This window comes from Nesoenas mayeri (assembly GCF_963082525.1).
Source record: "Nesoenas mayeri genome assembly, chromosome: 13".
NCBI lineage: Eukaryota > Metazoa > Chordata > Aves > Columbiformes > Columbidae > Nesoenas > Nesoenas mayeri.
In genome coordinates, this window is record NC_137550.1 from 9340248 (window position 1) to 9353369 (window position 13122).

Here is a 13122-nt window from a genome sequence, read left to right on the forward strand (position 1 = left end):
TTTACATATTGTCTGTTTTCTCCTTCACCATGTTTCTATTCCATTTATCATCAACTCTCCATTTCTGATGTCACACTGTTTGGTTATGGGTTCTTCACATAGGCTGTCAAGGTGAGAAAATGCAGTGTAGCATAAAAGCTCATGGACTAACAACCTAGCTTTTAATGCTACAAGAATTGCATTGACTGTAGGTGATACCCCTTATTATTGCTGGTCAAACCAGAAGGCAAAGAACCATTGTAGTGGGAATGCTCAGACAGTACCAAAGCCTGAAGCCTATAAGGAAATCTTTAACATATACAGATCTTTAGTGTGTGTTTTCTTTGCCTTCTTAAATAAAGCAGCCATTTCATGTTCTGCTTTTAAAAATAGTGGGTTGTACCTTCAAAAAGTGTAAGCCCTGAGCATAACGAAGCTCGTATATTGGATGCTACTGCTACAAATGCCATTTTTCAGAAGCCACCTACTTTTTCTTTCTCTTCCTCCCTTCGGATCTGAGCATTCTGTTTTCAATGGTTTGAGCCTTTACTTAAAATTGTGTAAACCATTACAAAGCTTCAGCTAGAAGCATCCTGAAACATTTAGAAGCAAAACAGTGCATATGGTCTTGGCTTTGTGACAGGACAAGCAGAAGCTTATTCCCCTAGTTGAGCTATTTGCTCTTGGAAGTAACGCTTGAGCTACCAATGTGGAAAAGAAACTTGCCAAAACAAGCCCCTCCAATTATCTCTGGTTCACCCAGAGGCCGGGGCAGGCTGCAGAAGCTGACATTAATGGTGCTGCCCATTCTGGTTTGGCTGCCTTGCTGATGATAAAGGTAAGACTGGTGTGCTACAGTTGAGTGTCTGGTAAAGGAGACAAAAAACGATACATCATAAGGGGTTTCACTCTTGCCAGTTGTGTAGTGATGTAGGCAGTAACCCTCTTCATATGTATTTTTTTTATTAGATAACTAATGCTTTTGCAGTTCTAAGCTTTATGCCTATTAGTAGGCTGCATGTGCCGTAAGGTCCATTCGTCATGTTAGAAACAATGCTGTGTTTAAGGAGTTTGGGAAGCTGTCCACAAATTGTCCTAGTATTGTGTGACATAATCTATGGATTTATTTCTTGTATTGATTAGGACTTCCTGGAGCCAAAGGCTTGGCTGGGGATGTAGGTCCGCAAGGCCCTGCTGGTATGAAAGGCTTCCCAGGTCTTGATGGTACACCAGGATCCCCTGGGGAAAGAGGATTCTTAGGGCCGCCTGGACCTTTTGGTCAAGATGGACATCCAGGTTTCCCTGGGCCAAAAGGTATGTGTTCCACTAGGGGAATAGCCTGACATTACTGTGTCCACAAAAAAAAATAACCTAATTAATACTGATTTTAGGCCCAGCTTGTCAGAAGAGCACAACTTCTCAACTAGTGTTGGAATGCATTTCTTTTGCTGCTGAGTTGTGAATTACAAATGATGGATTTAATTATCAAATCATGGTCAAAAGGAAGTCCATCTTAAAGGACGTGGACCCTTATGGACAAAGGATCATGTAAATCAAGATAGAAAGGCAAGAAAATTGAAGAAATGAGGAGCAGTGTAATTTACAGAAGGGAGAGAATGAAGCACAAACCGAAGGGGAAATAAAATTTTGCAATCTGTATGGTCATTAAGCATCAATACAATAGCTGCCTACTTGGAGAATTCTGCGTTATTTTAGGCGGAGAGTGGCAGAGCTATTAAAATGCAACTGCATGTTGCTCTCTTGGAAATTGACTGGGTTTTGCTGTCCAGTGGGGGCAGGTCTGAGCTATCAAAGGTGAAGTGAAAAGTGCTGATTGAAAATACCCTGAGTGGAGACCCACGAGGGGAGCAGCCTCACTATGCTTGTGCCATGAAGTTTTACTGCTCAGATGTGGGGGCCTCATGCTGCCTTAACCCACCCGCTAGGTGGATATGCAGCATACCAGAAGAGACTGATCTTCCCTTTCTGTTTCTCACCTTTTCTATACAGGCGAGAAAGGCTCTTCTGGCCTGCTTGGTTTCCCTGGCATGCCAGGCCTGCCGGGTGTCCCCGGAGTGAATGGGTTTAAAGGAGCTCCTGGCACAGCTGGAGGAATAGGGAGCCCTGGAGCTGTGGGACTCCACGGTCAAAAAGGTGAGAAACAGCTGAAAGGCTTTTGCTGGCTGTGCAGCAGAGGGACATAGGAAGCTCTTCTAAGATATCTGCATACTTAATGTTTTCTTCTAAATGCTGTGTTCTGTTCTTCCTTGTGAAATACTTTGGCTTGGTTCCCAAAGGCGCTGAGCACTTACTGATGAATTTGCATCAAGAGACATGGAAAAGTTCTGGTTTTGTCTGCCGACTTCTGGTGTTATACCCTTTCTCAGATTATTTTGCAAGAAGATTTACTGACTTCTTATTTCTTCAGGTGACAGAGGTGATGTAGGTCCGCCTGGTCTTCCTGCTCTTGGGCTTCCAGAACAGGCAGTACAGTTCAAAGGAGACAAAGGAGATCCTGGGTTAGCTGGACTTGGAGGATTCCCTGGACCTAGAGGTATTCCACAACATTGTAGTTAGTTGCCAGTGTCAGTTGTTCAGCAACTGTGCTTATTCTCAGTCGAGCATGGTCTGTCCTTTTGATGGCCCCTGCAGTATTACTGTTTTCTGTTCTGTCATTCACGGTCTAGCATGATTTGCATACGGCAATTCTGAATTTTGAAAATACAAATTTCCTTTGAAGCTCTGTTCTGCAGCACTAACATCATCCCTTCCTTCTCTTAAAGGGGAGCTCTGGGTAACAATCAGTTGGCCCAAATGAGCTGTACATCTGTATTATTAAATGAAATTACACTCTTTTGTAAACCCAGGTGATAAAGGAATCCCAGGCAGCCGTGGACAGCCTGGTCTCCCTGGTCCAGTGGGTTCAGCAAGCAAAGAGAAAGGTCTTCATGGTGACCCAGGCTTCCCTGGTCCACCTGGACAGCCTGGGCTGCCGGGACAGAAGGGTGCACATGGTATCGTAGGATTTCCAGGAATGCCAGGAGAGAGGGTAAATACCTTCTTAAGTATCTTCATCTTCTCTAAGTCCTCTCAGGAAAATCCTGTGTTGTAATTGGTGCTTCTGTGGCAAAGCAGCAGAAACGAGCAGGATTTTTCCTTACAAAACTTCCAGGTTATTTTCATTTGGCTTGTATTGTTGAATGACACTTCCAATACTATTCCCTCCTACATCTTTGTGGTCTGTTATCCCTCATGACTCAAACTTGGAACAGCAAGAATAAAAAGCAAAGACTAATTTGTGGTTTTGTTTGGTGTGATCTATTTGTTTGTTTGTTTGTTTTCAGGGTCCAGATGGTATCACTGGAGCACTTGGATTCCCAGGACCTGTTGGCCTCCCTGGTCCAAAGGGTAAGAAATCTTCCGTAGTGCCTGTGGTCTTTCAGTACACATAGTCCTAACATGCATGACTGAAATGAATGAGGAGTGTTCTAGAAGCATCTGTTGCTCTCCAGTGACTGGCTTCAAATGACATGTCTCCTCATAAGGGGCTTCATTCGGATGAGACCAGTCCCAAGCCAAATGTCTGAATACCTTATGGTCTTTTGGAAGTTTGGCCACGGCACTGTGTGGAGCATGTTGGACAGTACGAGAGGCACCCTTCTCTCTCATCTCCTTGTGTCAAAAGTATAAAGGGCAAGATGTGGTGCAATTACCCATAAATATTTGTCTTATCATGCACTTGCATGGGTGAATTCGCATCTGTTGCTGTTGAAGCATTTTCAAACTCAAGTACGTCACTTACTATTGTCTTTGTTTGCTCCTTGAATTTGAAGAGTAAGCGAGGTTTATTTTCATAAACAAGGCTGTTGAGTAGCCCTGAAAACTGCTCCCCACAGTCCATTAGGGAATTGCCTTCCCACCTTGTCTGTCTTTTCCAGGTGACCAGGGAGAGTCTGTTGGCATTCCTGGTATTGCTGGAGCAAAAGGAGAGCGAGGGGACCCGGGCTTCCCAGGTAAAGTTAGCCCTTGATTGCTCACTTCAATAATGTAAAATTCTAGGGATGAAGCTGGATGGCATTGCCCAATTTGGGTATTTTTGTGATCTATAAATTTAAATACCTTAGCCCTCCCCTGGCAGTGAGATTTGAGGAGTCTGGAATCCAGGTGGGGCACCAGTCTGGATGATAATGAACATGTTAGAGAGCAGCCCAACTCTAATGCTGGGTCCCACTTCACGTCTTGAGAAGGAGCTTGTGAACTTGCACTGGTGTTTGGCATCAAGGGAGTCCAGTCCAGAGCCCAGACCTTGGCTAAGCAGACACAAGTGCTGCAGCCTCAACATAACATGTTTCTTATTCTCCTCACTCCTTCCTGCAGTTTGACTTGTGCTCTGCCATGTGATCTGTTTTTATCCTTTCAGGAGAGAGAGGGAGAGAAGGACCCAAGGGAGAACCAGGCTACCCAGGAAACACTGGGGTCAGTGGGCTCAAAGGCAGCCCAGGAGATCTTGGCCGAGAAGGACCAGCAGGTACTGGATTAGGCATCTAAGTTCTGAAGTTCATGGTGTGACTGTGGAACCACCTCACCTGGTTGTTTCCTTAGCCCTGGCTGGCTTGTCTTAGCTGCGGCTTAAATAAGAAGACGGGAATTTTGTTGACACTAGTGTAAGGTGTCACCTTGTCTCATCATGACTGATCCTGTGGGTCAACCATGTGAATCCCACACATTGAAACCTAAAGGAATTCCTTTAACAAATAGGGAAGACCTCAGGTAGAAGCAGTAGCAACTTCTTTGCAGTTGCTTATGGACAAGGCTGCTCTGAAATCTTCCATCACAACACTTCTGTCTGTTCCCTCTCTAGAGCCAAACCTACCCAGAAGGATGGCTATAAGTGTCTTTGGGTAGTGGTGTAACTAGCAGGTAGATTCTCAAATTATTCTCAAGATTAAAGATGGCAGTGACAGTTGTTATTAGAATATTTTGTTTGAAAACCAATTTAATTAGTTATGCAGTATGTAAACTGTTCCAGTGTGTCACTTGGTGGGTGATGAAGAATGTCATTGCTATGACTTATAAATAAAGCTGTCAAGTAAATAGTTTGATAAGTGCTATGCCAGTAGTGGTAGTGAGGAGAGGTTTGGATCTCATTTTGCTTTATCTACATAGCAGTTTATTCACCCATCTTAGGAATTAAGGAGCCGCAAGATGGAAGCTGTGAGCTGTTCCAGCCTGGATCTGTGGTACAGGAACACTTTTCTGCTTATTTTCAGGAATCCCTGGAAATGCTGGGCTGAGAGGAACCCCTGGGCCACCAGGACCTCCAGGGCAGCCAGGATCTGTCGGATTCCCTGGAGCTCATGGAGCAGCTGGACCTAAAGGTACATCTGGAGTGTGCACATAGAGGGGAGCAATAGGGTCAGAAAACTGGTGTTTCAGCCAAGTGTGTCAGTGTAGGCAGGCAGCTCTCCTTTGTGTGGGCCAGCTGTGCGTGGGAAATCAGCTCATTTCTTGGCAATGCTGATGCAGGCACCAGCTGCTAGAAATGAGCAGAGGAGTGGTTGGAAAGGGAGAGTCTCTTGCTTGATTTGGGTCACTGGCGGTTCACTGAGGCTAAAACCCATGAGAGCAGTGGGAAAAGTTTCCATGGAGGGGGTCCTGCATGAAGGAAAACTTTACATATGGTATTGCCCCATGTGTCAGATTTCTCATACATGTTGCAGTCTCCGTGAAACATCATATGCATTTCCACCTAGCTAGATTATTTGCTTATTTGTTCACTTACGTGTTCCCAATGTCTCTTCAGGGTTTCATGGATTTCCCGGTTTAAATGGTCTGAATGGCTTGCCAGGCACAAAGGGGTCTCCTGGAACACCAGGTAATGGAGTAGTAGAAATGTCATAGCTGGGGAAATGCACACACTGGTCCATCATGAGAGCAGTGTTCCCCACAAAATTCCCCTGTTTCACCTGGGTCTGGATTTAATTATAATGTGAGGAAAAACCTCAGGATACTGAATGTGCATGAGCAAATTCTTCTTTGATGCCAGTAAGAACAGGATGCAGCCTGTGGAGTGAAAAGGCTTTTCTGGTGATTGTTGTCCTTGTACTCCTGAAGGACTATGTCACTGCTGGAAAGCCGATGGAATGAAATCACAAAACTCTTCCATTCTAATGGGGGCTTGGTTTTAGCAGGGCAGCATCAAATGCTTGCTGTGAGTTGGGCTTAGTGATGGCATGTTTCCTTACTGCTCTCCATAGCCCTCAATTATGTGGAGCTCAAGAAACAGACATCAGTAAAATCAGAATCTTTGATCAGTTACTGGATTCTGCTTTTGGGAAGCTTCTGCTGTTTCTTTTGTTTGTTTGTCGGTTTTGTATTCTTAACTATATGAAATAGAACATGCTTCTGTTTTGCAAACAGTGTTTTACTAAATGTAAAGAGGTGGAGAAAGACCTTTCCAAAGAGACGTGTTTAGTTAAAGTCATCTCATAAAGCAGCACTTAAAATTTGTGGCAGACATTTTATTCATGAAAATAGACAAACAATCTTGATGTGTACTACTCAAACGATACTTGTGTTTTCTATGGAAGGTAATGATTTGCAGCATATAGATCCTCCACAATTTTCATATCTGAGAGAGCTGCGTAGTGTTTCCTCTTACCAGAGTGACATGAGGAACATATCCCTGCAGCTCTTCTGGGGAGCCCCTGCCCTGCACCGCTTGTGCCTCAGTGTGTCTTCTGCAGTGGGATGTGGAAACTGGTCTGTTCGTGTTGGAGCATGTAGCCCACGAGATTAGTTAAAGACCAGAAGCCTTGAGTCTATGTTGCATCCTTTTGAGAGACACAGCATACAGGCTGGCAGGGAAATCCTGTTCAGAGCCTTGTGCAAGAGCTTGTGGGAAGACCAGAACAGTCATACGCTTCTCTCTCAGCATCTTGCAGATTGTTTAAATTCACTCTGCACAACCAGAATAGCACATGAGGCACCAAATCTTTCTGTTGCTCTGCTGAAAACAGCAGAGAGAATAGTAAATAGCTATTTTTTTAAATTACAACTCAATTTGTGTAATAATTTAACTGCTATTAGGCAATTTAAATAGGCTCTCTTGTCTTTGTTAACCATGTTTAATTAGGTCTGAGTGAAGCTGGACTGAAAGGCCCTGCAGGTCTCCCAGGTCCAAAGGGTGAAGAAGGTTCTCCAGGCTTGGGTAGAGGAGCTCCAGGATTCCCTGGACCAAAAGGCTCGTCAGGAGACATGGGTAAATACTGACATTCTGGAAGCCCAGCAAGGTGTATTGTAGCTCAGGTTAATGGGTTGCATCATCAATCATAGCAGAATTACCAAAGAGAACTCCTAAAACCACAGAGGTGAATAGTCGTTTGACAGCTACACGTTAAATCTGCGATGTGGCTATATGTTTGAGAAACCGTTGGTTACATAGTTCTCACAGTGTCTATACCTCTCCTGAACAGAATATGGTAATTTTTTTCCTGCATGTACTGAGATGTCTCTTTGTTCTCCTCAGTATAAACACTACTCAACCACTACTTCTGTCCATGTCTGGGAAGATCACTGAGGAGCTTTGGGTACACTCTCTCACTTTGTATTTCTTATTGTAGGTCCTCCTGGTCCTGTGGGACTGCCTGGCTTGCCAGGAACACCCGGAGCTTCTCTTCCTTCTGACATACGTGGCAGACCCGGGGATGCTGGCCATCCAGGAACTGATGGGAGCTCAGGTATGAAGAGAGGCCTTTTAAGGAGAGTGTGTGAGCTGGGAAGCGACAAAGCTTCATTGCTACTCAGAGGTACATAAGAAGCATTTGCTGTAGGGTCGACAGCAAATATAGTTGGAAAGATTTGTGATGGTGGTGTTGATACCCATTCAGTACCTCACAGCCTTGTCAGAGAGGCTGATACTCTAGACCTTTCCCTAGCCAAAGATTTGAGGCCACTGCTCATGTTCTCCTAGGGAACAGCTGAGTCACCAGGCTAGCTACCAGGTGGCACGAGGGCTATGCTCAGGCCTGGCATTCAAAGCTAAATGCCTGTGGTTACAAGGATTTTAAAGTTTATGAGACCTAAGCAGGTGGGGTCTGGTTCTTTTCCCTCAGGAAGAGGACACCCCTGAAAATACAGACACCTGAACCGTGATTGTCCTCTAGAAAGACACACCGAGGGTAGACTCAGCTTTTCCTTTGCCCGAGGAGCAGGTTGTGCTAATTACTCCTGTTATCTCTAGGTCTTCCAGGTCCTCCAGGACCACGAGGGCCCCCTGGCCCAGCTTCTGACCAAGGTGACACAGGCAATCCAGGTTTCCCTGGTGTTCTTGGCTTGCGAGGCATTAAGGGTGATGTGGGACCCACTGGTCCAATTGGACTCCCTGGAGCATCTGGATTGAAAGGTAATCTTGCCTTGAAAGGGTCTGGGTGGGGCTTGGCAGCTGTCACCTTGACAGTAGGAATGGCTGTTGTGTGGTTAGTGTGACTGCTTTGGAACGAGTCCTCATGCAGGTGTGAGCACAGCTGAGTTTGCTGTCCGAGTCTGCCCTTTTGACCCATGCAGGTTTTACCTACTGACTCCAAAAGCAGCAAAGTGAGGCCAGTTCCAGGTGCCCTGCAGTGTGTCCCTTTTGATTCCCTTCCCTTCCCTTCCCTTCCTGTCCCTTCCTGTCCCGTCCTGTCCCGTGATGTCCACGTGCACTGGTGGTGCGCTTGTTGACTACAGTTACTCAGTTGCATATACTGTCTAGGCAAAGGCTGGAGATGCTGTTCCACCCCACCTGTTATGTATGCTGAGGGGCACAGTGTGGTGGATTTAGGTCTCCACAAGAAGCTAAGAGGATTGTAGGAGTTAAGAGATCTTGTTCCAGGCTAAGGCAGTGAGCAGGTTGCTCTCCCTTTGCTCTCTGCCAAAGGAGACCAGAGGGCAGCTGCAAACAAGAGCTCTGCTAGCAAGGTTTCAAAGAGACTGCAGAGCTCAAGGGCCAGGAAAGGACAGAGAACCATTGCCAGGTGAAGAACTGTATGCTATCTTTGTAGGCCAGCAGCTGCCCACCCCTCTGACCTGTGCATAGCGATGGATTCAAACAGAAAAGTTGTGTACTCCCCACTTTCCCTGGGTTACCCAAGGAAGAGAAGAATGCTTTCAATAACGTGTAATTATGTAGCCATGAAAATTCTTGTGTTGAGGCTCTGCAGCCATTCTGGACATCAGAATAGTCAGAGTTCCTTAAGGGTTGTGGTCACCTCCTTCTCAGAGCTGAAATGCTGTTGCCACTGCTGCCATCAGTGTGTTTCTCAGTGCCCCAGCTGTGGAGCAGAATCAGGACCCTGTGCTTAGCCCCTGAGATCTTTAGCTGTGTGTCTTTGCAGGTATAAGAGGGGACCCTGGCCTTATGGGAATGCCAGGTAAAGATGGGCCTGCGGGGGACCCTGGTCACCCTGGGCTGAAAGGTGAAATGGGCCATCGAGGTGAGTGCTGGGGAATTTGAAAACCTGTACTTCATTGCACGTGCTTTGGCTGGGAAACATTTCAGAGCTCCCTTGAATGGGCTTATTTGGGGAACTCTTTGTTTCTTAGAGATTGAAATAAATTAGAAAGAGCTTACATACCACTATTTACAAAGATAGCCGGTGCTGAATGTACTAAGGCAGATTTAATTCTTTTGTCAGTATTATCTTCAGAACTGTGAAATTTTTATGAGGTGCTTACACTCTCATTTGCACTGTGTGCAGGTCTCCCTGGCCGACAAGGGGCTCCAGGTATAACCCCCCAGCCAGAAGAAATCACAGCCCCTGCAGGCTTACCTGGGCTGCCAGGAATAGATGGTGTCCCTGGCTTTGATGGAGATCATGGATTCCAGGGCCCAGCTGGAAAACCAGGTAAAACGTACACTTGGATCACTGAAATGCTTTCACAGTCACCAAATGGAAACCTGAATCTTAGGTCTGATGTGGCTTCAGACTGAGATCAGTAGCTCATCCCACATCTCAGTGCTGCATTTTCAGCCTTGCTTAATGTTCAGCTGCACCTCTTGATCCTTCAACAGATAATCAGATCATGTAGAATCCCCCTGTGGAGTGAGTTGTTTGTAACCACAGCTGTTGAAGAGTGACCTCTCAGCATAGCTGCTGACAACATATTTCTCTTCTGGAACATGATTGCAGGAGTGAAGGCGTTAGTATGACGAAATAATGATATAAATAATTGTATTTAATTTCAGGTTCAAAAGGTCTGCCAGGAAGGTCTGGCTTGAAAGGACGTGATGGTTTGCCTGGAACACCAGGCATAGTTGGAGATCCAGGACCTCCGGGTGCGCCAGGGCCACAAGGATTTGAAGGTAATTTTGTGCTTTGAGGAGCACAGATCAGAAAGAAGCGACCAGTAGAACTCTATTTGCCTGCAGGTTCTGCAGATACTCTTCCCACCACCCACTTACCTTAGGAAACGGGGCGATGTGCCTTATCTTGTGTCTTGCATCTGCAATGAAGTAGATTGAATCCTCGGTGAGGAGGATTATGTCACGTGTCGTTGTCTGCTGCTGCTGGTGTTTCCCTTGGTAGAGTTCTGAACATCTTTTGATGTTTTGTGGATGTGGGAGACATCTTGAACATCTAAAAGAGCAAAGTGACATCCACAGTGAACACAGCTGTGAGGGCTGGATAGCAGAGGAAAGCAAGAGCGAGAGAGAGAGAAGGTTTGGATTCTGCCAGAGATTTGTTGTACAACTTTTGGCCTGTGTCAAAAGAATATCATCGTGGAGAGTACTATAGCTTTGGTTGGTGCTTTGAGACCCTCAGAATTATTGCAATGTGAGATATGTGCTAATACATTAGCACCAGAGCTGTTGGGCAAGGAAAGAATATTACATGTGGTAGGAAATGGGTGGATGCTGCTGTGAACTGGCTGGTTTTGGAACTGATAAGTCTAATTATTCATGTAACAACCATCAAAACTCCTTATTGTACAAGACTGACATAAGCACAATGACAGCGATGCCAAAATCAGGTATAGAGCCAGCTGATGTCCATGCTACCTATTAGTAACAGTGACTCCTTTTCTGTTTTCTAGGTGTTGCTGGAAAGCCAGGCTTGCTTGGTTTGCCGGGAATGCCGGGTCGGAGCGTGGGTGTTGGATACACGTTGGTGAAGCACAGTCAGTCAGACCAAATCCCACCGTGTCCCATAGGAATGAATAAGCTCTGGGAAGGCTACAGCTTATTGTATGTGGAGGGGCAGGAAAAGTCCCACAACCAGGATCTTGGTGAGCTGACAAAATTCTCTCAGGCATAACCAATGTAGCCAAAATCCCGTTTCAAATGAGCAATCTGCACTGGTACTGCAGGTGGTTGTAGTAGAAGTGGTGGGAGTCTGCTTGGCCAGAATCTGTACTGGGAGCAGTGTCACTTGTCCCGTTCTCCGCCACTCGTGTACTGTGTGTGAGCTGGAGCCTTTGGCACATACTTGACAGAACCACTTCTCTGATTTTTTTCCAGGTTTTGCTGGCTCATGTTTGCCTCGCTTCAGCACCATGCCTTTCATTTACTGCAACATCAATGAAGTGTGCTACTACGCCAGCCGAAACGACAAGTCCTACTGGCTTTCCACCACTGCGCCCATCCCCATGATGCCGGTGGACAGCGAGCAGATCCCGCAGTACATCAGCCGCTGCTCGGTCTGCGAAGCTCCTTCCCAGGCTGTGGCCGTGCACAGCCAGGACATCACCATCCCGCAGTGTCCCCTCGGCTGGCGCAGCCTCTGGATAGGATACTCCTTCCTTATGGTGAGGATGCTATCACTAACGTAAAGGCAGCTTTAAACATTTCTACATCACTTTTTTGATTAGGTGACTGAGACTGTGTTCTGGAAGTTGCTTACAGGAAACCAGGGCTCTGTAGCTTCTTGCCCTGGTGCGTTTATTCCTTAGCAGCTGGCCTGCTGCCGGCTCAGTTTGTTCTGGTTCAGCTGCTCTTCTCACCTGTACTGCTCAAGTTCAGTAGTAATGTTGATGCAGCAGCTCCATATTGCACAGATGTTCTTTGTTCTTCAAACCTTTAAATGTGGAAACACTAACTGAGCTATAGCATTGTCTTCATCCCCTCTTTCAGTGGAAAAAGTAGAATATTTTCCATCACACCCTTCTAGAAGCTCCTTAGTGTAAGATTGTTAGAAAAGTATGAAGTCAGCATTAGTTTCCAAATTTTCCAGCTTGCAGGTGAAAAGCTGGTTTTCCGTTATCCCAGACCTGTCTATTCAGCCTAAGTGCATTCCTTTGCTCGTTCACCCGTAGCCGTGACTCACAGGACAGGCACTGCCGAGGTACCATTGTGGTCACCTGTTGTATTCCTTTTAACACCGGAGCTGGAGGACACCCCTATTTACCTCCCACTCCGTTCCTCTGAACCCATCTAAACTGACATCCTTATTTCAGCACACTGCGGCTGGTGCGGAAGGCGGAGGTCAGTCCCTCGTCTCACCCGGTTCTTGCCTGGAGGATTTCCGTGCCACTCCGTTCATCGAATGCAACGGCGCCCGAGGAACGTGCCATTACTTTGCAAACAAATACAGCTTCTGGCTGACGACGGTGGAGCAGTCGCAGCAGTTTGTCAGCGCTCCTCCCTCGGAAACCCTGAAAGCGGGACAGCTTCGCACGAGGGTCAGCCGTTGCCAAGTGTGCATGAAGAACTTGTAGTAACAAAAATGCGACGTTAAGTCTTTGTTACCCGAGAGTAGACATCACTGACGTGAAAAAGGATAAATTCATGAACCTGTTTGGTGTGTGGTTGATGGGTGAATCAGGACAGCCAGAATTATGCTAAAATTGAGAGTCAAGTCCAGGAGTTTGACAGCACACAGAGGAGGGAAAGACCAGTGCTCTGAAACCTCGTTTTTTTTATGGAACATGGTGCTACACTTTTACTTCCATGGGGTTTTTTCCCCCTCATTTATGGCTACCTCAGAAAGTCTCTGTGAGTTCCATACTCAGACCAAAGAGTAACTGAGGTCTCACATCACGCCACTCCTCTGTCTGAGGAACATGCCAATCAGCATCAAGAGACTTTTGAAAAGTTATGCTTTATTAGTGTCTTTGCAAACAGTATTTGATTTAGTGAAAGGGAACGAAGACTCCTTCTCTTATGAA

The 13122-nt window shown here is 46.1% G+C and overlaps 1 protein-coding gene across 1 annotated transcript in view; it reads left to right on the forward strand.

Moving 5' to 3' along the window:
• COL4A6 (collagen type IV alpha 6 chain) overlaps positions 1 to 12672 on the forward strand; it is a gene marked incomplete at both ends in the record, with an annotated part of 120696 nt that extends 108024 nt beyond the window's left edge. The window contains 18 exons of the mRNA XM_080352543.1: positions 1123 to 1293; positions 1990 to 2133; positions 2408 to 2533; positions 2847 to 3028; positions 3324 to 3387; positions 3918 to 3992; positions 4400 to 4507; positions 5250 to 5357; positions 5783 to 5854; positions 7115 to 7240; positions 7602 to 7718; positions 8222 to 8383; positions 9354 to 9452; positions 9717 to 9863; positions 10205 to 10321; positions 11053 to 11244; positions 11477 to 11763; positions 12412 to 12672. Of these exons, the coding sequence (XP_080208669.1) occupies positions 1123 to 1293; positions 1990 to 2133; positions 2408 to 2533; positions 2847 to 3028; positions 3324 to 3387; positions 3918 to 3992; positions 4400 to 4507; positions 5250 to 5357; positions 5783 to 5854; positions 7115 to 7240; positions 7602 to 7718; positions 8222 to 8383; positions 9354 to 9452; positions 9717 to 9863; positions 10205 to 10321; positions 11053 to 11244; positions 11477 to 11763; positions 12412 to 12672 (2558 nt within the window). The remainder of the gene's footprint in view (positions 1 to 1122; positions 1294 to 1989; positions 2134 to 2407; positions 2534 to 2846; positions 3029 to 3323; positions 3388 to 3917; positions 3993 to 4399; positions 4508 to 5249; positions 5358 to 5782; positions 5855 to 7114; positions 7241 to 7601; positions 7719 to 8221; positions 8384 to 9353; positions 9453 to 9716; positions 9864 to 10204; positions 10322 to 11052; positions 11245 to 11476; positions 11764 to 12411) is intronic.
• Between the last annotated feature and the right edge of the window lie 450 nt (positions 12673 to 13122).